General features: G+C 41.5%; 1 protein-coding gene across 2 annotated transcripts in view; it reads right to left on the bottom strand.

Moving 5' to 3' along the window:
• TRAPPC10 (trafficking protein particle complex 10) overlaps positions 1-27,436 on the bottom strand; it is a 91,761-nt gene that overhangs the window by 9,642 nt on the left and 54,683 nt on the right. For both annotated transcript variants that reach the window (XM_032219468.1, XM_032219469.1), the window contains exons 4-16: positions 26,291-26,487; positions 25,197-25,392; positions 24,062-24,173; positions 23,636-23,883; positions 21,360-21,506; positions 20,428-20,542; positions 19,762-19,838; positions 19,116-19,207; positions 18,140-18,280; positions 10,953-11,065; positions 9,645-10,159; positions 8,661-8,802; positions 1,166-1,324 (exon numbers count right to left, since the gene is read on the bottom strand). In XM_032219468.1, coding sequence (XP_032075359.1) covers positions 1,166-1,324; positions 8,661-8,802; positions 9,645-10,159; positions 10,953-11,065; positions 18,140-18,280; positions 19,116-19,207; positions 19,762-19,838; positions 20,428-20,542; positions 21,360-21,506; positions 23,636-23,883; positions 24,062-24,173; positions 25,197-25,392; positions 26,291-26,487 — 2,254 coding nt within the window. The remainder of the gene's footprint in view (positions 1-1,165; positions 1,325-8,660; positions 8,803-9,644; positions 10,160-10,952; positions 11,066-18,139; positions 18,281-19,115; positions 19,208-19,761; positions 19,839-20,427; positions 20,543-21,359; positions 21,507-23,635; positions 23,884-24,061; positions 24,174-25,196; positions 25,393-26,290; positions 26,488-27,436) is intronic.

Below are 27,436 nucleotides of genomic sequence, written 5' to 3'. Positions count from 1 at the left end.
GCACCCCATGTGTTAGGGGCCTAGGGGTCGATCTCTGCCCTCCGACTAACACCGACTGCGACCTGTCTGAGAGGTAGGAGGAGAACCACTGTAAAACAGTGCCTCCCACCCCCACCTCCCACAGTCGTCGCAGAAGGTTACCATGGTCGATGGTATCGAAAGCCGCCGAGAGGTCAAGGAGCACCAGGATGGAGGCATGGCCTCCATCCCTGGCTCTCCAGAGATCATCGGTCAATGCGACCAAAGCGGTTAGTGCTCAGCCATGCTCAGTGCTCAGCCATGCCGCAAATTCTATTGCTTTAGATTGGATGGGCTGGAGTGGGAGTTAAGTACTCAAAATAAAATAGGATTTAAATTCCTTGTTAGTCAGAAAAATAGCTGAGCAAAGTTTTTCTAAATTATTGTTATGAGAAAATTAAGGTTACCTATGTAGGATAGGCTGCATGTATGTTGTATTATTTTGAAGGTACATAATCCAAACTTTTTAATAACAGTTGCTTGGTTGCTATGATTTGATATAAATTATTGTTATATTTGGTATAAATTAGTTTTGTATTAATATATTTTGTATTAATATATTTTTAGATACATACATGCATAATGTTTATATGCATGTGTATGTACCCAAAATATATTAATACAAAATTATTTCTTAAATGTTTTATGGTTGTGCATTCTATGCATGTTCTTATGCCTTGCAGAAGTTGACTTTCAAGTTAAACTGAGGAGGCTTGTTTTGTTTTCCTATGAAAAACTCTAGTTGCCTGCTAAATCAGGAAATCTACTTCAGAGATATGTTGGCACTAAGATGGAGAATTCATTGTGAAAACACATCCTCATCAATTGGCAACAGCAACAGATGTGTGGATGAGTTCTAGTCTTAATGTTGCTTTTAATGCTATTTCCCTGTGTTTTAAACAGCGAGGGAGAAAGGAGAAGTAAAACTTCAGAAATAGATTTGATTCTATTTATTTTTATAAATTTATGTATCAAATTTGGAAACTATCCATCTTACTCACGGAGTGCCAAATCATAATTATGATATGTGATATCATGTGTTCACATCTACAATTTCATTGAATATTTATAATGTGGAATAACTTTTATCATAGGATTAAAATGCAACAAAATTGAATACCTTGAGTGTAACAATAAAACTAAATACCTTGGGTGTTTGAATAAATCACAGCTTTGCTTTCAGGATGGTACAAGACAGGCATGGCATCAGCATTACTTAGTTGTAGTGCATCTCCACTCTTTATAGTATAGTGGCCAGTAGTCACTGTAAATTTTACCTTCTGAGGAATGCCAGCTAAAAGGCTATCTGGAGAATAATGAATTGATAATAAGGGGTGTAGCAAAGGAATCATTGCTTGCATAACGTAATTTGGATATTACTGAATCAACTGCACAAGATCTGTTTTAGTGTGTCTAATCGCCTAACCCTAATTTTTATCACATATAAACATTTAAAGACATAATACTGTGCCTGTAAGAGCTCAGAAAGACCTATCATCTTCCGTCCATCCATATCTATCTATCATCCATCCATCCATCCATCCATCCATCCATCCATCCATCCATCCATCCATCCATCTATCTATCTATCATTTCCTTGGGGAAGTTTGACAGTGTACATCAAAAACTCCAAAAAGTGTGTCCAATTACTGCTGAATTAACAGCTTAGCTAAAACAGAGACTCACAAAAGGGACAAACAGAACATTCATAAAGAAAGTACCATTAATTCTGTTATATTAGCACCACCAGAAAGGTAATAAATATTATTTACCAAAAGGTTTCAGTGAATCAAATCACAATTTCTTTGTAGAAACAGAAAACTGATGGCAGAAAAAAACCTAATGGTCCATTGAGTTTGCTCTTTAAAGTTTCTAGGTATCTAGAACCGGCCACAGTATTCCAAATGGCCTCTGACTAATACTCTATGCAGCAGGATTATAACCTCCTTTTTCTTGCTAGTGATCTCTCTGATGAAGCATCCTAAGATTTTTGTTTTCCTTCACAATTGTCTGGTTACAATTTGTGCTCATTTTGCAGTCACCTGCTATGAGCGCACTTAAATTCTTTTATTCTGTTGTTCTATCATTGTACCCCCAATACTGTACCCTGCCAGAGGATTTTTCCAAATGCATGATCATACATTTAGAAACAATAATCTGCAGTTTTCACATTTTTGACCCATTTTCCAGCAATACCAAATCATTTTCCATGTTAAGTATATCCCCAGGAATATCAACATTATTACATATATGGGTATTAGTTCAGCATTCATAAAAAAATAAAATGCTGCTCTTGAATATCCTGTTTTCTATCACATAATCTACCACATGAGTATTTCACCTTCATTTAATTATCTATGAAGGATCTCAAGCAAACTGCTTTATAAGTAGCGTTTATTTGAAGAACATCTCATTTTAGATGAACAAGAAGCGGAGTATTTTCATCCATTAGAAACAGCTTTAACCTTCACAATAAACACAGGGAATGAAGGCAGTGCCAGGAACTCACTTTATTATGTTCCATATTTTGATGATATTTTCATATATTGCAATAGATACATAATTTAAAAAAATATTTAGTGCCATTACATGGGCAATGAGGTTCATTTGACAGTTCCCTTGGACTCATCGAGTTATGATATTTACTTTTGACTTTAAAGCAATAATTACATACTACAGTAAGGAAAAGTTTGTAAACTCTTTAGAACTATCTGCAATAATGCAGTATTGTGACTTCTAATAAGATCTGAGATTTAAACTGCATATCTGCCCAGGACTGAATTGGAAATCTTCAGCCATGCCTCTGGTGCTGTATTAATCCAGTTTTTGATGGCATGGACCCGTCAAGCGGTACAATAGTGGTTCATGCCGGATGATTGCAAAGGTTCAAAGGGATGGTTGACGGCGCTGTCAGAACAACCTCCAATTCCCAGGTTGGGTATGTGTTTTTTTTCCTGCAAAAAGTTTTTTATTTTTTCCCTTTCAAATTCATTCATAGATATACATTCTTATAACTGCTATTTAACAATTATCTATTCATCATTAATCTCTATACTCATTTTTACATACATACATACAGACAGACACATATATAAAAGTACAGTTTGGATCACTTTCTTGCCACCCCGTGCCTCCATCTTATTTTACAACAACCTAACTGGTTGTTCTCAACCTCCTTTCTCTGCTTTCCAGGTTGGGTATCTATGGATGACTGGGGGCCTCAGGTTGGCGGTACCCCTAAGGAAACTTCAGGCTCTGGGATGACGTCCAAGCGATAAATGTTCGTTGGGAACCAGGATTGTGGATAACGCCGCCATCTGGCACCGGAGCATGTTGGGCACCAATCCCTGATCCAAGCCTTCCAGAAAATAGTCCAAGATCTGTAGAATAGAAGTGAAAACTGACACAATCTGGTTCTTGGTGCACCACTTGGAGAAGGCTACCCAGGTGGAATTGTAGATCCTGGCTGTGGAAACCTGCCTGGAAGCCTGTATGGTCTGGATGACTTCGATGGAGAGCCTGTCCCTCTTTTGAAGGTCCCTCTCAAGTGCCAGATGGCCAATTGGAGCCACTGTGGCTCTGGATGGAGAAGGCCCCCTGGCTGAGAGAGACCTCGTTCTGGGGAATTCACCAGGGCAGGACAATGGATAGGCTGACAAGATTGGCGAACCAGGCTCGTCTGGACCAGAAGGGAGCCACCAGGACAATGTCCGCATTCTCCATCAGGAGCTTCCGAATTACTCTGGGAATGAGAGTCAATGCCGGGAATGCATACAGGAGACCCGGCAGCCAACAACAATAGAGGGTGTTGACCCCTTCCATTCGAGAGGAGTGGAATCTGGAGAAGAACCTGGGAAGGTATGTGTTGTCTGGGGTGGCAAATAGATTGACTAGCGGTCAGCCGAGCCTCTGTGACAGTTGGTAAAAGAAGTTCGGGTGAAGGCACCACTCCGAGTGATCGATGGTGGCACTGCTCAGCCAGTCCGCTTGAACGTTGTTCACCCTGGAGATATGCTCCGCTGAAAGAGAACACAGGTGCCTTTCCACCCACCTTTCCAGAGACTCTGATTCCACCATCAGGGACCTGGTCGGGTGCCCCCTTGGCAGTTGATATGCATCTTCATCGCTACATTGTCCGTGAGAACCATCACGTGGTGGCCCTGTATGTCTGTCTGGAAGTGGAGGAGGCCAAGTCTTGCTGCTTTCAACTCCAGCCAGTTGATGCTGTACTTTAGGTTGGCGGCGGATCATCTACCCTGCACTATTTAGTTGTGCAGGTGGGTGCCCCAGCCAAATAGGTTGGTGTCTGTTGTGATGGTCAGGTGATCTGGTTCTCTGAGGAGACTGCCCTTCGACAGAGCGGGAGATTGTCACCATCGAAGAGACTGCCGAATCTTCTGGGGAACTGGGATCAGGACTGACGAGTTGCTTGCATTGGCTTTCTGATGAGGCAAAAGGTACACTGTGGCTGATGTGAGTGTAGTCTGGACCACGGTACAATGGAAAGGCAGGATATCATTTTGCTGAGGAGTTGAGACAGCAGTGTAATGGGAACTTGCCATGATTCACGAACTTGGTGCACCAGGGTCCTAATGCTGGTGATCCGCTCTGGAAATAGGAAAACTTGGCAGTCTACAGTATTGATTACAGCTCCGAGATAACAATCTGGTGGTGGGAGTAAGGTGACTTTTCTCCAGATTGCTGGAGAACCCATGGTCTTGAAGGGTTCTCATCGTGACTTAAGAGATCTTGAGCCGCTTGCAGATGGGATGACGACTGTATGAGTATGTAGTCCAGGTAGCATTGGAACTGCACTGGACGTGATCTGAGGAAAGCTGCTACCGCTGCCAAGATCTTGGTGAAGATCCTGGGGCTGATGACAAGCAGAATGGCAGGGCCCTGTATTGGTAATGGCGGCCTGCGTAAAACAATCTCAGGAACCTCAGTGAGTCTTGCGGCTTGGGATGTGGAGATATGCTTCTTTGAGATCTATGGATGTTAGCAGATCTCCTGGCCTGATGCAGCCCAAAATTAACTGGAGGGACTGCATCTTGAAGTGTTTGTATGCAAAATGATAACTGAGCTTTTTTAAATCTAATATTGCTCTCCACCACCACCACCCCAAGCCTTTTTGGGACCAGGAAGAGGATGGAATAAAATCCTGATCCTTCCTGTCCCTCTGGTACTGGTTCTATGGCTCTGATCTCCCATAGGTGAAGGATCTCCTGCTACATAAAGGCCTTCTTGATTGGGCAGGAGGGGGTGGGGCTATGAATGAAATGGTGTGGGGGAGAGGAGATGAACTCCAGGGTCAGACATATATGGATTGTTTGCAGAACCCACTGGTCTGACGTGATCTGCTCCCATTGGGCGTGGAACAGCTGCAGACGCCCTCCGATGGGAGCCATCAGGTGGTGGTCACTTATAGCGATGGAAGCCGGCCTGGAGCCGGACCCCCCGCGAAAGGGATGTTTGGAGAAGGACTGTTGTCAACCCCTATCACAAAATGACTGATGGTCCTGGGACCGGTCAGTTGCCTGAGCATAGGGGCGCTGGTAGGAGGCTGATCTCAGGTTTGATTCTGGAGCACAAAAGAACTGCTTCCTGAAGTAATTGGGTGCTCTACATTCAGTCCTCTTGGTCTCTGAGGGCATGACCTTCCTCTTATCCTTATTTTTGAGAAGGACTGGATCCAGGTCCTCCCCAAAAGGTTTGCCTCCCTTGAAGGAACCGAGGCCAATTTCCACTTAGACCTCATGTCAGCGTTCCAATGACAAAGCCGCAAGAGGCGTCACGTGGTAATGTTGGAAGCTAAGGCGCTAGATGCAAATTTTGTGGCATTAAGAGTATTGTCTACTGTGTACACGGCCGCCACTATGATCTTATTCACATCCTGCCTCAATCTGCTCTCCCCGGCTGGAAGTTTAGACAGGAGTTGTCTAAGCCAAAGGAAGGAGGATCTAGAAAGGAAGGACACAGAGGTGGACGTCTTTATCGCCCAAGCAGCTGCCTGATGGGTTTTGTGGCAGGTTTTCTCTGTCCTCTTGTCCTCCACCTTCAGCCCCTCTAGAAGGTCAGGGGGAAGGACTGAGGAGGAGGTGAGTGCTGCAGCCGGCGCATATACAGGGGGCAATTTCAGTATCTTCTCTAAGCTGAAATCTACCGCATACAATCTCCTGTCACTGTCGCTAGGTGTGGCCAGTGTCCCTGGCTGCACCTATTGTCTTTGTACCACATCAAGAAATAGTTTAGAAACAAATGGAAACAAAATAATACCCTCTCGGTTGAATTAGTGATAAAAAAAACTTTGGATTGTGCAGAGATGGACAAATTAACACTGAAATTAAAAGATAAAGAAGAGTCGGAATATTATGAAATTTGGAACAATTGGTACAAATGCCTGCAAAACAGGAATAAAATTAATAAAGCCAAAAAACTATATATAAATATATATAGAACTGTGTATAAAGGTGTGTAAATATTGAAGCAAAATATTATATACATGTACAGGTATGATGACATAACAATGTTGATGTAATAACTGTAAGGTGTTGTAGAAGGGAAAAAATAATAAAAAATATCTGCTAAAAAAATAAATAAATATAATTTTGCTAGATTAAAAAAAAGAAAGAAAAGAAATAGTTTAGGGACAGATATGATTTCTTGAGCCTGGACTGGCTCTTCAAAGAGGCCCTCGCTGAGATCCAAGGATCTCAGGAGCAGAGGTACCCATGTGGATGGAGGCCTTCACCTTGTTCAAGATAGTCTTGAATGAAGTATATTTAAACAGACCCGCAAAGGTGGGCTTGTCTGGAACTGCCCCTTCATCTGATAACTCTGGCTCAGGCAAGACGTCCTCTTCTCAACCAGAGTCCTCACTGTCCAGCAAGGAATGGGGAGAGGAGGTCCCTTGCCCCTGAAGTGCCTCCTGAGAAAAGGGACAGCCTGGAGTGAACTTGCATGGGCGTTTGGCTCGCTGCTGCATGTCTGCTGCTATGCCCTGGGAGATGGCCCTAGCAATGACCTCTTGCATTTCAGTTGAAAAGTCGGGTCCCTGATCCTCTGCAGGCCAGGGTCTTGTAGTAGCCTGAAATGGAGACTATTGGGGAGCTAGAGGCCCCACAGGGATCAGCTGCTCATCTGCCTCCAACTGGCAATCAAGCAGGTCAGCATGGTCTGCCATGGATGGCCTAGAGGAACCTGCAGTGACCAGCAAAACGTCGGGAGACAAATACTGACCCTCGCATTCGCTATCCGAAATGGGATGGTTGGATCTGGCGGGTTCTCAGGCGAAACTCGCCTGGGAGACCCCTGGGTAGCTGCTGCAGACTAGTAATGGGCCCTGACAAATTGCTTCTCCAATGCCTTTTGGCACCGGAGAGCCTCTCTGACTTGTCCCTTGGCCTGCTTCTTCCCCTGCTTGTTATAGGGCTTGGTCCCCCTGAGGGCCTCCGTAGCTGGCCTGCCAGCTTGTCTGGAAAAGGCCCTGCTGGTGGATGGGCCTGGCTGCTCTGCCTCCGCAAGGGCCTGGTCTGTTATGCTGGTGTTGGTTCAAGGCACTCAATCGAGGAAGGGCTTGCTCCACTAACCATACGGTTACAAATGTGGAGGAAGAAGGAATATGCGCCTTCAAAGCAGAGCCAATGGGAATCAGCAGGAGAAAAAATGATGAGCAGACATTCGGAGACGGTTCTTACGTGAACCAGATTGCTCCCAGTGCCAATGGAGATCTAAATCAAGGAGTATGACCTATGGAGGGCAAAAACTCCACTGTCGCGAAAGCATGGCCTCTCCGGTGGCAAGAAGAGCAGAGCCACCAGAGATCCGGACAGGAAGACTCCTTGCGGCAATCTGCAAGGAGTCTAGTTGGGTCAGCAACAGGTAAAAAACTTAGCAAAAAGAACAATCCGAAATGGCCACCATGAAGAACTGTCAATCAAAATAGCCGCCATGAGAAGAAATGCCTGAAAACCTTCAGCACCAGCCACCTGAACCTCCCGCCAGGTGCAGCCATAGGCTGCAGAGTTCTTGGAGCTCTCTCCGTTCCCAACAAGGACTACCGTGATTGTGTGGGTGTCGGCACTCCAACCCGCACATGTCGATTGCTAGCCACCCCCAACGACTGCGAGCTCCTGAGCGAGCCCAAGACACTGCGGCTTCAAAGTGAAGTAAAAGGAGAAAAAAATAGTTCACCCAAGCCTGCTCTCAAGGAAATGGGAAAAAAATAAAATATACAGCACCAGAGGCGTGGCTAAAGATTTCCAATTCAGTCCTGGGCAGATAGGCAGAATTTAATCCATGCTTGGACTCTCCACGCAGCGCACAGGAGAAATAAAGAATTCACAAACTTTTCCTCAACACTGAAGCTCCATACATATTATAATCATTAGTAACCATTTTCAAGGTTTAAATGTGTAAATTCCCAAAACACATAACCAGCAACATCTTAAAACATATGTAAGTTATCAGTTGGGAACAATCAAACTACATTCGGTCCAAATATATTATTTTTAAAAAAACGATTAATGGAAGATAAGCTGCAAGGAACTTAGTCCTCACAAGTTAGTTTACAGCTTTTTTTGTTTGAGAAATAATTTTAAAACTATAAGACATAATAACAAAGTACAACTTCTTTTACCTACCAGTACATGGTTCCACTTTTAGCTGTGGCTCCTGAGAATAGATATCATACTGCACAATTGGATAAATATGAAGTAGGGCAAATTGCATTTTGCCCACTGAAATGCATAACTGCCTGAGTGTATATGTTCCAGGTTCTTTGCCCTATGAGAACATTTAAAGTATTTATATATTAAAACTCTTCATGTTAAACTGAAGGCTATTGGTACAAAGCAAGAAATATAACATCCTGTCAGCATATAATTACACAAAATAGAGTGCATTTTTCATTCTCAAAGGGATATCCATATGACCACTGGTATATTCTATATTTTTAGGAACAGAGCAAAAAGATTTAACACAGCTTTTTATATTAAATAATTTGAACTCACATTAATTTAAAGAGGAGTAATATCTAGTTGCTGCTTCCACCCATTCCACCCTATGAATACCAAGTTCCACTAAGTGTGTTGTGTTATAGGAAAAGCATATATAGGCCAGCAAGTCACATACTGCACTCCATAGTTTAGCTCTACTTTACACAAATAAATTCATGGCATTAGGAATTGTGCTATTTCATGTACATACATGTTTGAATTGGCTACTGACAATTACATTTTCACTTATGACCAATTATTATTTGATGGGCTTCACACCAGGCCCCTCAATATCATGATAATTTTCAGTTTTAAGAATAGGATGGTTTTTTTGTTTCATATTTATTGATTTCAAACTGAGTTTTGGGTTTGCTTTGCTTTTTGTTTTTTTCTTCTCTCTCTTTTTGTTTGTATTTTTTTTCTTGTATTTGGCAATGTTTTTATGGATAAATAAAAAGTAAAAGCTTCTGAACTCTTGGGAACTTTCAATGTTTCTGCATAAATATGAGCTAAAATATTATCTATTCTCTATGCAAGTCCTAAAATGAGATGAAAAGAACCCAATTAAACAAGTGAGTCAAAAACATTACATTTGTTCACATTTCTGTGTGGCAAAAGTATAAAACATACCTGGGTTCTGAAAGTTATTTTATTAATCCCTGGTTCCAGTATTAAATTGCTACATTTTAATACATGGGCCCCATCCTCCAGAGTCAGCCCTATAGGTATTTCCAGTGAAGAGCTGCTCTCCTGCCTTCGTAACAGCATATGCACATTTTTGCAGATGATCCCTGTTGTGTTCAAAGAATTATCCGAGGGACTTCTCTCATACATTTCATACAACTCCAGCCCTTGTAAGCCACTTCTTGAAAGAGAGACACCTACAATTTCATTTGGAAAGTTGATAATACCATTGGAAGTCTTGTGCTTCGTAAGCCATTCAGCTGTCTTCCGGTAGCTATTTTTTTCAATGCTGAAATGGACATTAATAGCAATGTGATCCACATTCACTGAGACCGGCATCAGATTTACTAGCGTCAGTTCAATAGATAGGGTTCCACCCACATGAACCACAGCATTAGGAGGATCAAAATGTAGATTCTTCAACTGTGCGAAGGAATGCATGGACAGCATAACTTTCTGCCCTAGGAATAAAATATAAATGGGATTTATGGTATCTTATGTTGGCAGGATCAGTTCTACTGAAAACAACATTTCCATTTATCTAATTATAATAACCTTAAGGGAAAAGTAATTTCTTAGTTTACTTGTTTAAATATATTTAACTCAATAAATATACATTACCTCATTGATCCTCAAACCCAAAACAATTTTAATTAAAATTGCAGTTTGGAGCAAAACATTAAGTACACTTAAATTATTTTAAACCCTACATTTTGCTGAATTAAATACTTAAGATAGATAGTAGCTTTAAGTTAACTAAATTAAAATAAGGGGATGTATATTCAGAAAAGTAAATATATTTTGCAAATTATATATTTTTTCTTTTGCTGTGTGCAAATTATGTTGCCATTTATCATTTTATTCTAGTATGTTCTAGAATAAGAGAGATATAAAGCTTTGAGTTAAACCTATTTGAAAATGTATTCATTCACTTTTCTGACTTCTGTGGTTTCAAAAAATATTGCATACTTCAACCTGTATTTTTCTACTCTGAAGACTAGAAAATTGTTGCTCTAAAAACTTAAAATTTAAAACTGAATTATCATATTTTGTAAATGTGATATAATTGATGGATTTACATAGAATTTAAAACTAAACTGCCCTGAAATTACTTGTAATCAAACAAAATAAAAGGCAGGCACAAGTAAGAATCTTGAGAAAATTAAGATGTCATCTTGACATTCAGGAAACGAAATTAATAGCTTTAAATGTAGTTTGTTTGAAGTTTGACAATAAGATTCCTTCAAATCTTACCTTCGGTTTCTGAGGGTTGTTTGGCAAAATCTAGTATTTCTTGGCAAAAATGCTTCTGCTCTTCTTCAGTTAAGTTATTATCACCAGCTAAAAGACTGCTTGTCTGAAGATAGCTGGCACAAAGATAAGGAAGAATGGAAGAAGAACGTACCGTATTTTTCAGAGTATAAGACGCACCTTCCCCCCCGAAAAGAGGGTGAAAATCTGTGTGCATCTTATACACTGAATACAGCATTTTTGGCCTCCTGAAACCCCATCCCCTTCACCAAAATGGATGTGCAGAGGGTTTGGGAGGCCTGCAAAGTACTCCTGGGAGCTGGGGAGGGCAAAATCAGACCGTTTTTTGCTTGTCGTCCCCCCCAGCCCCCAGGAGCACTCTACAACCCTCCTAAAGGCTATGCATGCCCGTTTTGGGCGAAAAAACAGGCCCATTTTCATGAAACACAGGCCGTTTTTTGCTTATTCCACACACTCCAAGCCCCCAGGAGCATTTTGCAGGCCTCTCAAACTCTCTGCATGCCTTGTTTTTCACAAAAAATAAGGTGTGCAGAGGGTTTGGGAGTTCTGCAGAGTGCAAACCCTTTTTCTTTTAATGTACCTCTTCAAAATCTTGGTGTGTCTTATACTCTGCAAAATACGGTATATACAAGTCATGATAAAAAAAAATCAGTTAATTCTTTTATCTTCTATTCAGCAGAAATACTAAAAAGATTATAATGCAATAATTTTAGTAGTTCAGTAGTGATGTTATGCTGAAATAGTGCAAAAAATTTTTTTTCTACATCGCCCAGTATTCTTGATGCTTTATTTAAAACTGATTCAAATATGAACATGTGAAAATATGTATTTAAAGCAATTAAATGGGAGCAAGAGAACAACCGTTGACTTACCTGCGAGGGGAATCTAAGCATGGGTTAACTTTGTCCATAAGCCTAGAGACTGAGTTATGCAAATGTTGATCACGTCTCCTCTGACTGGATGGATCAGTTTTGTACGAAGTCAGCCATTAAAATAGCAATGTCACTGATGGCTGTGGCCAAGAAAGGTATCACAGTCACGTCCAGAAAAGTCAAGTCAGCAAGTCAGAGTAAAGTCAATCATCAAGTCAGAATCATGAAGCAGCCCTGGCCAGCCGAAGCTGCGGGCGGGTTTGGATTCCTCTCACAGCGCACATAGAAGGACCGTTCAGGTAAGTCAACGGTCGTTCTCCTGTGCACTGCTTGGGGAATCCAAGCATGGGACATGCCAAAACAATTATGGTTCAGGGCGGGAGCTAGGCTGGTCAGGGCCCTCCGTAGAAGAAAGCACCCTCTGCAACACTCACCGCCCAAAGGAAGCCTGAGCCGAGGCATGCATGTCAACTTTGTAATGTCTAATAAATGGTGATGGCAATGACCAGGTAGCTGCCCTGCAAATCTCCTCCACTGAAGCTTGTGTAGCCCAGGCCACTGTGGAAGCCACACTCCTCGTAGAGTGAGGAGTGATGCGCCTGGGGATCGGTTGGGACTGGCTGTCGTAAGCAAGAGCGATGCATGCCTATAGCCTTCGGCCGATGGTGTGGGAAGAGACCTTTTGTCCCATGGAAGAAGGCTGAAAGGATACAAAAAGTGCTTCCGACCTCCTGAACGACGCTGTATGCTTCACATAGCATCAAAGTGTCCTGCGTACATCTAGGTGATGCCACTGGTGTTCCTGCGGATGAGAAGGGTGGGGGCAGAAATCCGGGAGGATGAGCTCCTGCGCCCTGTGGAATAAGGTGTTGATCTTTGGAAGGAAGGCCAGGTCCACACAGAGCACCACTCTGTTGGGATGGAAGATGCATAGGTCTGCGCGAACAGACAGTGCCGCCAGCTCAGACACCTTCCTGGCCGATGTAATGGCCACCAAGAACACAGTCTTAAGAGTAAGCAAACGGAGGTTGATCGATTGGATGGGCTTGAATGGTGAGGCTGTGAGAGCCCTGAGTACCAGTGCCAAATCCCAAGTAGGGTAACGGTGCACGGTCTGATGTTAGCTGCACCCTTCAGAAAAGATTTGACCCGTGCGTACTGAGTCAATGGGCGGCCCTGACCACTGCCAATCACCGTGGACAAGGCCGCGACCTGTCTACAAAGTGTTAGGTGCCAAGCTCCTGTCAAGTCCTGTTTGTAAAAAGTCCAACACTTGAGGTACCGAAGCCTTGACAGGGTCAGCCCCGGTACAGCGGCACCATCTGCAGAAGGCCTGCCAAGTGGCCTCGTAAATACGAGTCGTGGATGGATGATGGGCTGCCTGAATAGTGTCAATTACCTTGCTGGAATAGTGAAGTCCAGTTAGAATAGCCCGCTCACGTGCCATACAGCTAACTGAGGAAGCTGGGGGTTTGGGTGGATGAGAGCCCCCTGGGTGAGTTGGATCTGGTCGTCCGGAATCCTCCACAGGCGAGAGATTGACAGATGCACTAGATCGGCATACCAGGGGCGTCGGGACCACATTGGGGAGACCAGAAGGACTTCCGCTTGTTCCGCCAGGATCTTTTGAATGACCAGTGGAAAGATCGGGAGAGGCGGAAATGCATAAAGAAGGCCTGCTGGCCACGGGCTGCGGAAAGCATCCACGCCTTCTGCCCCGGGGGTCTAGTACCTGGTGTAAAATCGGGGAAGTTGTGAGTTGTGAAGCTGCTCAAAGAGGTCTACCTTGGGTAGGCCGAACTGGCGAGAGAGCTCTTGGAAGAGGGCAGGGTAGAGTCGCCACTCCGCCTGGTCCACGGTGGCCCTGCTCAGCCAGTCTGCCTGTGTGTTGGAAACGCCCGAGATATGCTCTGCCCGAATCGATAACAGCCTGCCCTCCACCCAGTGGTGTAGTTTCTCCACCTCCATCATCAGGGACCTGGAGTGGGTGCCCCCTTGGCGGTTGACGTGTGCCTTGGAGGCCACGTTGTCAGTCCGGACCAGTATGTGATTGTTTGTTACTATGTCCCGAAATTCGTGGAGGGCCAGGCAGATGGCCCGAAGCTCCAGCCAATTGATACTGTTTCTCAGTTTGTAATCCAACCAGCGGCCCTGAGCAACTCGGTCCAGGGCATGGGCTCCCCACCTGAAGAGGCTGGCATCTGTAGTGACCTGGATGCAGTCCGGCTCCTTGAATGGGCTCCCCCTGAGAAGTTTGGAGGAGGTCCACCACCGGAGAGAACTGAGTGGCTTGGGGGGAAGTCGAACCTTGATTTGTGAATGGCTGGTGTGAGCCCTCTGGAAAGGGAGCAGGAACCATTGAAGCGGATGGGCATGGAACCGGGCCCAGGGAACAATGTCTATACAGGAAATCATTTTCCCGAGTAGCTGAGATAGTGTTGCCAGTGGTAAGAGTCTCTGAGTTAGTACGTGACTCACCAGAAGTTGAATGCTCTGTCGCCTGTCCTGAGACAGAGATACCGTGCATGTTCCTGAATTGATGATGGTCCCCAGGTGGAGCAGTGACGTGGTCGGCTGCAGGTGGCTCTTGGGGAGATTCAGGACGAATCTGTGGTGCTAGAGAGAGTCCATTGTGAAGCAAAGATCTTGGATGGCCTGGTGTCGTGATGAGGACAGGACTAAGATGTTGTCTAAATAGCAATTCACTCGAATGGGCACCGAATGAAGGGACGACACTATGACTGCCAGGAGTTTGGTGAAAGTCCTGGGGGCCGATGACAGGCCAAAGGCAGGGCCCGATACTGGAAATGGCGCCCAGCGAAATGGAAGTGTAGAAACCTCCCATGTGCCGGATGTATGGGCACATGGAGGTACACCTCCTTGATATCGATTGATATCATCATGTCGCCCTGGCGGATGGATGCCAAGATGCTTTTGAGGGATTGCATCTTGAACCTTTGATACTTTATGTACAGACTGAGCCTTTTCAAATCTAGAATGGCCCACCATCCCCCTGATCTTTTGGGCACTAGGAGTAAGATGGAGTAAAAACCTAAGCCTTCCTGCCCCTTTGGAACCTGCTCTATGGCAGTGATGGATAATAGATGTCGTATCTCGGCGTCCATTAGACGCCTCTTTACTTGGCACCTGGGGACAGGGGACTTGATGAATTGTCTCGGGGGGATGGAGAGAAACTCTAGAGTGAGACCCAGCCTCCCCACCTGAAGGGCCCAAGCGTCGGACATGGTCTCCGCCCACTGGTGAGCGAAGTCCAGAAGACGCCCACCGATAGGCCCATCCCCCTGTGAGTCACCGGTACCTTTGAAAGGACCGGTTGCCGGCTCCACGAAATGGCCGCCTAGCCTGGGAGTGTGCCTGGTTCTGTTGGCAACCCCTATCTCTGGGTCCGGTACGATCCTGACACCTGTCCTGAGATTGGGTGAAGGGGGGTATACTGGGGGGTATAGGGGGCGGTAGTGAACCCTGAGTCCCCTGCACGAAAGGGCTGGCGCCTATTATAAGATTGCCACCTCCTGTCAGCGCGCCTACTGGTGGATGGAAGCACCTTGCGCTTATCCCTAGTTTCAATGAGAATTGGATCAAGAGCTGGGCCAGACAAGGCCCCACCCTTGAAAGAGGTGGAAGCCAATCACCATTTGGAACGAATGCCCACTTGCCAATGGCGGAGCCACAGCAATCGTCGGGAGGCCACATTGGAAACCAGTGCCCTGGATGCGAATTTTGCTGCGTTCAGAGTAGCGTCCGCAGAGAATTCTAAGGCTGCCATCAGTTTGGTAATATCTTGGTGAAGACGCATGTCTACCGGGCCAAGCCTGCCCTGCAATTGTCTGAGCCAAACCAATGATGTTCTATTAAAGAAGGACGCCGTGGTAGCAGCGCGTAAGGCCCAGGCCACAGCCTGGTGAGTTTTCCGGATGACCAATTCAGCCTTATGGTCCTCCAACCCCTTGGAGATCTCCGATGGAATCAAAGCTGGTGAGGCAAGGGCGGCAATGGGAGGGTCCACTGTGGGAAATTGAAGGATGCCCTCCAATTCTGGAGTGGAAGTGTACAATTTCTTATCTCCATTGCTATGGGGGGGGGGGTAACCGCAGTTGGCTGCGCCCACTGCTTTTGAACAATATCCAGAAACAATTTTGGGAAGGGAATGACGTCCTGTTCCGAAACTTGTTCAGCAAATGAACGTTCTGTTGCATTTGGGCCAACTGCAGTGGTAGCCTGCGTGGTGGCCCCACCCATGTTAGTGGTGGTTTTCACCTTATACAATAGGGATTTGAATAATGTAGGCTGGAATAAGCCAGAGGAAGTAGACTGGTCTTGAGCCATCCCTTCATCGTCTGAAAAATCAATTTCCAATATTTCCCCTTCTTCCACCAAAGCTGACTCCTCATTATAGAGCAAGGGGAGGGGGGGGGGCAAGGTGGATCTGCCTGAACACTAGGTAAATCAGCAGGTCCAGCCGCAGCCGCAGCAGCAGCAGTAGCAGCAGCAGCAACAGACCTGGGGGCCTGAACCCTGCATTGTAGCTCTGCATCTATCCCCTTGGAAATCGCTGCAGAGAGCATTTGGTATAACTCTGGGGGAACGCCCAGATCCTGGCCCTCTGCAGGCCTTAGGCCTGCAGCAGTAGGCGTAAAGGAGGCTGAAGGCCCAGCACGTGGGGGCGCGGGGGCCAAGGCCAAATAAAAATCCGGGAGAGCTGGAGGGGATTGGGGCCCCAATCCCTCCTCCTCCAAGGCTGGGGCCAAATGAAGGTCAGGGGACCAGCTCTGGTTCCCAAGAGGATGCAGGGGGGGGGGAGCGGGAGAGACCCGTTGAGGAACAAGCATGGGGGGGAATACTAGTCCAAGGCTTTCGATTTGTCTTTGCGCTTATGGGCCTTATCCGGGGCCACGGACGAATCCCGGGGCTTGTGGCCTGAGGTCCTAGTGGTGGTCCTGCTGGCCCTTGGGGTAGCTTCGACCTCAGTTGGGGGCCGGGGGGCAATATTGGGTTCCACAATACCTCCAGAGATAGGAAGGTCAGCCATGGTAGGATATGGAAGGATATGAACAAGCTCAATCTCTACCGACTCAAAAAGGCAAGTGCGCTCCGTTCGCAAGGCCACGTGCTACTGAGGAACAGTAACTCACAACCTTCTCGTTGAATGATCAGGCAAGAAAGGAGCGAAGGGAAGAGCCGTTGGGAAGTCACCGGCTGGGCGCGAAAGTGAGGACACGCCCCATGTGGCAGACACCCGCGCGTGCAGTCAGGCCATTTAAAATGGCGGCTGCCAATCCGGCAGGCTTTTTAAATTGCGCCGTTTGAATTGCCACTGCATCCAGCTGCTCAGCAGCTTCGCCAGCGCCGCAGCAAACTCGTGGCGATTTCGGCGGCTCGGCAGACCATAGCGAGGGCCAAAAGGGGAGAGTAGACCCCGCCGGTTAGAGTGGGTCGTCCCCAACGTCAGGCGGCGCAGAACGGCGAACCGAACCCCTGCGCTCGTGTTAGCCAGGGAACTGGCAAACCAACTCCTGACGTGTCTGCAAGTTAAATGGGCGACTCGAGCCCAGCACTGTCGGATTCACCGAATCCCAACGCGAAAGCGATCACTTTGTAGTGAGTAGCGCGACCAACAGCGAACTGTCAGCCTCCCACTCCTAGCCTTAAATCCAAAATACACTTACCCGTTGAAATAAGGGAAATAAAACCAGGAATCCTGAGTAATTTGTCGATTAGTCAAGAAAATTGGTATACGTCTTGTCAGGCTGGACTGAGTTAAAAAACTGACCCATCCAGTCAGAGGAGGCGTGGTCAACATTTGCATAACTCAGTCTCTAGGCTAATGGACAAAGTTAACCCATGCTTGGATTCCCCAAGCAGCGCACAGGAGAATGATACACACACAGTCCTAATTTACCACAAGTTCATTTAGTAACCATTCAAAGTTACAAAGGCACTGAAAAAAATTGACTCATGCCCATTTTTCACACAACCCTTGCTGTATCCCCATGGTCAGACATTGGCAACTGATTCATATTTATGATGGTTGCATTGTCCCAGGGTCATGTGATCACCATTTATACCCTTCTGATAACTAAAGCCAGATTCACCTAACAATCCATGTAATTTAACAACTGTGGAAAGAAAGGTCGTAAAATGGGGCAAAATTCACTTAACAAATGTCTCACTTAACAACAGGATTTTTGGGCTCAATTGTGGCTGTAAAGCAAGGACTACATGTGTTTGTGTGTGTGTCTGTGTGAATCAAACCATCCATCTTTTTTAAAAGGATACTTTTCAATTTGTCCAAGGTGCTTCTGACATTCTGCTAATTGCTTTCGTGTATGTGTAATAAGCAATGTCCATCCTTCAGCAAGGTAAGTTTTTAATGCACCTTGAAGATAAACCTCAGCTTTTTGAGGACTCTTCTTTTTCCTTAGGAATAAAATCACCAAGAGGAAGAGAAGAAAGGAAAACACATTAAATGCATTCATACGTACATAACTTTTATTTGTAAACTCTTATCTTTAACTCTTATCTATTACAACTATCAACTAATGAATTCTTCATTTAGTAGAGTAAATGCACTAATAAACATGTAAAATTTGAATATAACTAAAAATATTTTTCACTTATGGTAAGCTATGTTCTACTAAACAAAAAAAGGAAGTCTTATTAAATTTTTTCCTAAACATTTATTCACATGCAAATACAACATTAAAAGTTTCAAAATCACAAAGTACTCTCATTCCCTTTTCTACATCTAAGGTAATTTTCTTTATATTGTACACAGAAGCCAGTAACTTAACTACTGATCAGTGTATTTTATTAGCAAGAACTTTATAAAAAGTGTAACACCTTAATATACATAGGATTCCTTTTTCCCATTACAATAACCCAAAAAATATTTCAGTGACAAACATACTATTCTAGTATCCTGGTTCAATAATCAGAACAGCATAGTTTGACAGTAATTAAGTATTTTCCCCAACTAGAGAATGTGTGCTATTTCTGGCTGCCACAAATAGCAGAATAAAACATGGTTTGGAAAATATTATCTTTTAAGATTTAATAAGGCTGCACCATCCCGTAATCAGTAGGATATTTAGCCCCTGCCAAGATATGGACAGGGAACCTGGAAGTTACAGTTCTCCAGCTATTCAAAAGCACTGCAGTGTGCTTTTATGGTTAAAGGTGAAATGCACATAGTAGTTAGAGATACCCTTTTCAGAATATTATGATATGCAACAATTCCAATAAGTTTATATACATGTAAAACTCTGCCAGATCCTTTCCAACAAGCTTTGCTGAGCGATTTCTTCCAATATTTTTGTACATTTCAATAGTAGCATGAGAAAGATCCTGTGGAAAAGAAGCAAAAGGACTGAGGGGATACACTATACTGTTACAACTCATCCTCATTTAAAAACAGGTTTAATTTAGCTACATTCAGGAACATAAATATCTTAAAGTTGGTCTAAGCAAATAGACCTCCAAGATTTTGTAACTTAAGATATTATTTAACTCACCATTTAAAACTCATAAGCTTTGTAATGACAGAGCACTTTTATTTATTTTATTTATTCATCTTTCTAAGTGTCATCAAGAGCATATTGAAATGAAACAGTTAACTACAAAAGTAAAATAGTTCTCACTCTCATCTATACATAAAATATTTGGGGTGGGTGGGTATATTTTGATTGATGTTCTTAGTCGAGATGTTTCATTTTGGATGTCCAAATGTTTACACCTTATATTAATTTTACTAAAAGTGATTGAGCTGCTAACAATTATGCTATTTTTCAAACTAGATTCTAATTCATATCTAAAAATACTATACTATTCCAACTATTAATTATGTAGTTAGCCATCCTCAACATATTTTATAAATATATAAATACATAAACCATCCTTACCAAATAATGCTTTTCAAAAGCTTCTACAGATGATAAAGCTTCTTTGAGTTTCTTATAAGGAGACTGTGCTGTATTGGCTTCAGAAACAAAACAGAATGTAATAAAAAACATAAGATTCAAAAGCATCATCCACAGCTTTGCACTAAGGGTTCTGCTAAGGATTTCAATTTTAATTCTCACTATCGATGGATGGAGGAAATTCAAATGTAGCTATAATACTACAGCCTCCATTAAAGGGGAATATTCACTAGCACCTCTGCAACAAAAAGCCATGCTATATTTGCAAAGATAGAAACCTGCCACCAGCTATTATACGTAGAAAGCTAAAGATGGTTTTTACATTCATATCAGATTTGGCTTTCAATTCCTTTGTTGGGCCAAAGAAAGACTGCTGAATGGACTGTGGACATCTATGTTCCTCAATTTCCCCTCCCTTGTAAGCTCTCCCTCTTGGGACAAGACAAACGATTAGTTTGAATTATTATATAAGGAAACCACTACCTTCCTTTATCTTATTGAATATACTCTTCAGTTTTTCAAGTTTATTTTAATCAGAATAAAAGTACATCACTAGCACGTATTCAAACAAATGCACAACTACTGATTCTAAATATCAATTATTATTTGAAAAGCATCAATCTGTTTCATAAGCAGATATGTTGATACCTGTTTCAGGACGCTCAGCTCCGAGACCTGCCAAAAGATCAACTGTTCTGTTAAGATCTTCTGAATTGGGACCTTTTTCTGACACAAGTCCACATAAGTACCCCAAAGATTTCAACTGTAAGAGAATTATAAACATGTATGTACAAATGTATCTTCATTTTATGGTAATAATGTATATTAAAAAAGATTTAGAAGTTTTTGTTAAAATTTAGAAGATGGATACTGACAAGTTTCGATAAAAGATAACAAAATTTAAATCTGCCTCTTAATATTTTAACATAGTTAACTGTCTGAAATTTATTAAGCTAAGATGTGCAAAACTTTATTTTGCAAACTTTGAAAAACAAATTTATTCTTTTAAAAGACTATATATAAGCAACTTGCAAGAGATATTTATAAGACATAATTAGGAAATTACATATATATTTGCATAACTCCATAATTAGCATAATTGGTTTCCATACACACTGGATTGTACATAGATATATAATTAGATAAACATAATGACCCAGTACATGATGTATAGAAAAGAATGCCATATTGATAAAGTAGCTTGAGTGACTTGATACTAATTCTCTCAGCATTTATAATCTAGTATATAATCATCTAGATAGAGTATGTGTCAGAGAGAGTTTTCATAGAGAAAACTAGTTGCCAACTGGATAGATGAAGTTGGATACACTAACTTGAACCATAGCCATCCAAATACATTCTGATGATACAATGTGATTTGAAGAAAATAAGCTATTCTGCTATTTCATATATTAGCATATTATTGCATCAGTAAAACTTTAATACTTCAAAAGTAAAATGTTATATAGAATAAATATTTTTAATTAAAGTTATTTTGATTTTAACAACAATTATAGAATACTTTCTATTCTAAATCTATTTTAAATGTGATTTTTGGGCGGCCCCATTCTACTGCTCACCTTTTCAGTGGCATAACTCCATAATCCAACTGTGTGGGAAACATTAGAATCAATTTGAGACCGATCACAACAACCTTCTATTCTTTGCAAAACCTCAAGGCAGCTTAAGAAAACCCAACAATCCAAAGCCCCAGGAGGAACAGAGACCTTAAAATAAAATCAATTAAGAGATCAATCAGTATGAAGTTTATTATTACAGAATATAACTTAGGACAAAAAAATTATTTTTGGAAGAGTTTAATGTGCTCTTACACGACACAAAACTAGCTGTACAGAACAAAATACTGATTGCTAACTGAAGAGGACAGAAATATAATGTTGTAATTAGTTTCCTTAAATTAAATATTAAAAATTACACAATGTATTTTAAAAAAAATAAACAGAAGCAAGAAATAATGTAGGTTCATATACCTGTCATGCCACCAAGAAGAAAGGAAGAAAAAGAAAAGGGATGTGGGAGAAGACAATCACAACAACTAAGAGAGAGAATAAGAGATTCATCCAAATCAGCCAGCCATCAGATATTGACAGCTAAAAAATAAGCAAGTCTTATTTTCTAAGTGTATGCTAAAGTCCTACGCAGAAAAAAAAACTTAAAAAATATCTGGCAAATATAGCAGAAGAAAACAAAGAATTACTTATCAAAAATTATTTTTAAATGTTTGCTCTTAAATATAATACTTAGACCAAGAGCCTAATATCAATAAGATTATCATTTTTAATCTTATGCTGTGCTTCTACAGCCCCATACATTGCAAATTAGATAAAATGGGGAGAGCCGCTGTGGTGGCAAGAGAACCGCTGCTTTTTTTCAGTGGTATACTAGGGACTGCACACAAGTAGATAGAAACTAATGTATAATTTAAAGCATCCGTTAAATTAAAAGCCATAACACGAGTCTTCTATGTGCCAATGCTTCCATTCTATTATTTAAAATGTAAAATGTAATCCTATGCCAGTGGGAACTTTAAAATCCTGTCCCAGACTTTTACTCAAAGATTTACTTATAAACTTCTTTCCAAGATATCTCCATGCATTTTTACCAACCCAACTAAATATTCTACCTTCTGCAATTATGCCAGGTAGATTTACAAGTGCCCCATTATTAAAAGGCTATACTCCTGTCTTCTGGGGCCTAGTGCATGCTTATTGCACTCTTCTTTTTTTAAATTATTTTCTACAAATAACAGTTCTTTTAAGTTACTATCCAGATAAATCAGGCACCTTATATGTTTTTCTTTTTCTATCTGATTCCAATTCAGGCATTATTAATAAGGTGATGAAAATTTAGTTTCTGGGACCATGATTTAAATTTATCACTTCTTACAAATGGAGATAATCACAGTCAAAGTTAGAACTGTGAGCTAAAAAAATTATATGAACAGAAATTACTTCCAACTTTATGAAGTTAATTGTAAAGAAAATGGAAATAATGTAATAATGCAACACTTTTGAACCTATTGTGAATTGGATCCATACTTTTCCTAGGCCTTAAGAAATAAGTAAACTTTGGCATTATGGATTGCTGAATTACAGTTTCGTGAGGCTATAGCCAGTACACTGAATGATGCAGGACAGGGAGAATTCAGAAAGTTTTAAAATGAGACAGATTGCATATTCTAAACCTAGGCAGTGTTTTTAACTTCTAATGTATCAAAAAACATTTTTTTTAAAAAAATCTATATTTTCTGGCATCCAAAATATGAACTCTACCACATTCCCAACTATATTATCAGAAACATCGTAGAAAATCACAGAAAATGTATTTTCATTTTTATACATTCATTCCACATTTTTCCCAGAGGTGGAGTGACTTCATCCTGTATTCATACCTAAGAAGTGACCAATACTATCTGCCTTAGTTCACCTAAAATATTGCTACAACCTATTTTTGTAAAACAAAGATTGAATAAATTGTTTAAAAAATCATTTGGCTGTTTATAAAACAATTACTGTAGACTACTTAATGGGCAACATTGTTTTTCCCAGGTAAAATGTAAGTTTATCAAGATATTAATTTCCTATCCAGTCTCAAGACATCAGATATATGTTGGTTCAAATGCGAAGAGACAAATATTGCAAATAAAAATGAGGCGTAAAACAATTTCTATACAAAACTATAAGCTGCTTCCTGGAACTTCTGCACAGTTAACATAAATCGCTAACTGCTAGCAATCCTATTTGAAATTACACATCATCTCTATAACCTATCACAAATGAAACATGACAGAGATTTAAGCTTTAATTACTTGTTGGATGGAATTACCCAGACTTACTTCAAGAAGCTTTAGCTCTTGCACACAATTATGAAGAAGTTCTAGTGCTCGCTGAGATACTTCCCATGGTCTCTGAAGAAAGATCAGTAATGTGCATTGACGAGAAAAAAGGTAACTGCGCAGATCTAACAGAGTGGCTTCCTGGTTTTGAATCAATTCTCTTTTTTCCATATCTATTGGTTTACGAAGAACCAACCCATTCCAGCTTCGTACTGGCTGACAAAAAAAAGTCAACCAATTTGCCCCATCTATGACAAGCAAATATACACAATAAGGAATAGAATAGGTGAAAATATGTGAATATTTCCAAAACATGCAGAATTTTTTAATCAATAACAAGTTTAAACAATCCACATGGCCTTTATTGAAATGTTGCAAAGGAAAAATAATCAGGCATATACAGAAATACACTTTTTAGCTACTTACCACCAGCACCAAAATTGACAACATATTGAGAAAATAGGGCATCCAGTTCATCATATTGTACCAAGGCATCTTCAAATTGCTGAAGCATTTCAAATACAAAAGCCAATTCTTCCTTTTAATACAAATAAAAAACATTATAAATACACACACAAACACACACATTTAAAAGATACATGCACATAAGCTATCAGGTGTAACGATTCAAAGTGCGCTTTTGCTGTTGCAACCATTGTCACTTCTCAGCTTGCCAAAGAACCATGGGGGAGGGAAGGGGGAGATGAAATGTAGGCTGCAGACATCAAGAAGATGAGCATGAGAGCCAAGGACACTTCAGCAGGTGTTTGCCAAAGCCAAATAATTTTTCTCATAACAATACAATACAACTCAATTGAACAATGTAACCTGCACTAATGGAGGGAGGGAGAATCCTATACTTTGATTATGTAGGTTTGCACAGGAACTAGCTAGAACTGGTTTTGCATTCATCAGTGCTGAAATGATTTACTCAAGAAAGTTTGCATTAAGATATTGGATCGTCTCGACTGTGCCTGCTTTGGTTGGGTTTGTCAGTCAGAATGTTGACATCAGGATTATAACACAAAAAACAATCAAATAGCAAATTATATTTTTCAGGAAAACCTGCTGCAACATCATAATCAATGGTTTAAATATGAAGTCTATAAGCTCTCTGATAAATAACCCAGTTTGAGCCATAGTGGTGCAATGGTTAGAGTGCAGTACTGCAGGCTATTTCTGCTGATTGTCAGCTGTCTGCAATTTGGCAGTTAAAATCTCACCAGGCTCAAGGATGAGTCAGCTTTCCATCCTTCCGAGGTGGGTAAAATGAGGACCCAAATTATTGGGGGCAATATGCTGACTCTATAAACTTCTTACAGAAGGCTGTAAAGCACTGTAAAGTGTTGTATATAAGTCTAATTGCTATTGCTACTGACTTGGGATTGGCTACTTATACAACCAATGCTAAACCACAGCTTTTCCTTATTATTTTAGCTTATACTCATTTTAAGAAAACACATTTTATCATAAAAAGGTTCTATTATTACATGAGTAGCAAAGCAAAGCAATGTAAAATATATTTTAAATAATTATTTTTCCGCATACTGTTTTACTTTACCTGGACCATAAAATAGTCACAAAAACTCCACCCTGGTTCTGTCCTCTTCTCTCTCAAAGTTCTCATGTCATCCTCAAATTTGCCTAGGTTTTTGGTAAAGGACATGAGAAGAAGTGTCCTAAGTTTTGTCAAGAAGGCATTCCAGGATTCCTGAGAGCGGGAAGTGTCTTTCAAAGGATCAGATAGAACTACACATCTGTAGTAAGTGAATAAATGAATATTTCAGTTACACAATCAAATGGAACATAGCTTCTTTTTTCTTATAGGGAAATGCCCCTGAGCCAACTTGAAACCTTTTGCAGTGGAATCAGCTATCAGTTCTGCCCCATGTCTTTAATTTCAGATTGCTACTGAAATTATCAAGCTTAAGTATTCGCTTTCATATGTTGCTGTGAGTTTTTCAGATAACTGTCCCATGATCAAATTCTTCTGCACAGTTTTCTCATTAGAGGCTACTCCTAGCCAAATTAAATATTTATGACGCTTAACTTTATATCATAATAAAAAAACAATTTCCCAATATGTCAAATTCAAAGTTCAGGGTTTTTTTTAATCGCTCAATCAATTATGAAACATACAAGTTTAACAAATTGTTATATACATTCACATCACCACACATTACAAATCTACATTCAAAACTCTTAATATGTGTTATACAGATACATGTGATTATTACAAAACCATAAATAAATTTATCCAATAATAACACAATAACATAATGGAACAAAAGAAAATCAGAAAAATTGAACAATTACAATGGTAACGCTTATAAATATAAGAATATAAGCAATCTATATTTACTTACATTTCATAATTATGATTTTTAGTTATATAGTTACCTTTTGCTTGTTTATATAATTAATAACTACTTTTCAAAGATAAAACATTTGCAAAGCAGGAACTAATTAGCAATCTCCAAACTTATTTTTCACATGATAAAGGAGTTAATCTTTATCCCCTTTATAAATAACCCATGTTATTTTAGTTCGTTAATAGCTTAGACCGAAACACTAAGAACATATTGCTTCTAAAGACTTCAGTGCATATTCAGCAATGATTAGCACAAATCTATTTTACATTATCAAAAATCTTACCTGTCACTTTGCTTATTACAGAAATCATTTCGTATTTTATCTACTATAGACGTTCGAGGAAGGATATTTGTTTTGTTTTTTTTCTTGGCATCACATTCAACTACAACAATTAACCAATCCATTGAACTATGAACTTTCAGAACGTTCTGCCACTTGGTGATGTCATCTTTTACAGTAGCTTTATATACTTCTGTATCCTAAGTGATGAACCACAAGATTACATTTCTAGATAAATAAGCTTGTACTTCTTTTCTGATAATAGTGGGAGCAAAAATATTCACAATTATCAAGCTGAATGACAAAAAGGGCAATATCTTCTTTACATAAATTTATTTATTTATTTTTATTTATTTGGAGTTTTTATATGCCGCCCAATCCCAAAGGACTCCGGGCAGCTTACAAGAAATATAAAAAGCACATAACGACAAAACAGCTTAAAACAACAGACACCCCTCATACATTCATTGTAGTTGGGGCCGGACCTCAACAGTGAGGTCAGCAGCCCCAGGCCTGCCGGAACAGCCAAGTTTTTACGGCTTTCCTGAAGGCCATCAGAGTGGGTATGGTCCGGATTTCCGGGCAGAGCTGGTTCCAAAGAGTCGGAGCAGCCACCGAGAAGGCTCTCCTCCGAGGGCCCGCCAGCCGACATTGTTTGGCCGATGGCATCTGAAGGAGGCCCAATCTATGGGATCTTACTGGCCGCTGGGAGGTATGTGTCAGCAGGCGGTCTCGAAGGTATCCTGGCCCTAAGCCATGTAGGGCTTTAAAGGTAATAACCAACACCTTGAATTGAGTCTGGAGACCAATAGGTAGCCAGTGCAGCTCACGGAGGATAGGTGTAACGTGGGTGTACCTCAGCACACCCAATATCGCCTGCACGGCCACATTCTGAACTAACTGCAGTCTCCGAACGCTTTTCAAGGGTAGCCCCATGTAGAGCGCGTTACAATAATCCAGCCTCGAGGTGACAAGGGCATGAGTGACCGTTAGAAGCGCATCCCGGTCCAAATAGGGCCGCAATTGGTGCACCAGACGAACTTGGGCAAAGGCCCCCCTGGTCACAGCCGACAGATGATGCTCCAATTTCAGCTGCGAATCCAGGAGGACTCCCAAATTGCGAGCCCTCTCTGAGGGGCGTAAATTTTC

This window comes from Thamnophis elegans, chromosome 6 (assembly GCF_009769535.1).
Source record: "Thamnophis elegans isolate rThaEle1 chromosome 6, rThaEle1.pri, whole genome shotgun sequence".
NCBI lineage: Eukaryota > Metazoa > Chordata > Lepidosauria > Squamata > Colubridae > Thamnophis > Thamnophis elegans.
The sequence above is the reverse complement of the archived record's forward strand: the minus strand, read 5'-3'. Positions and strand labels throughout refer to the sequence as shown.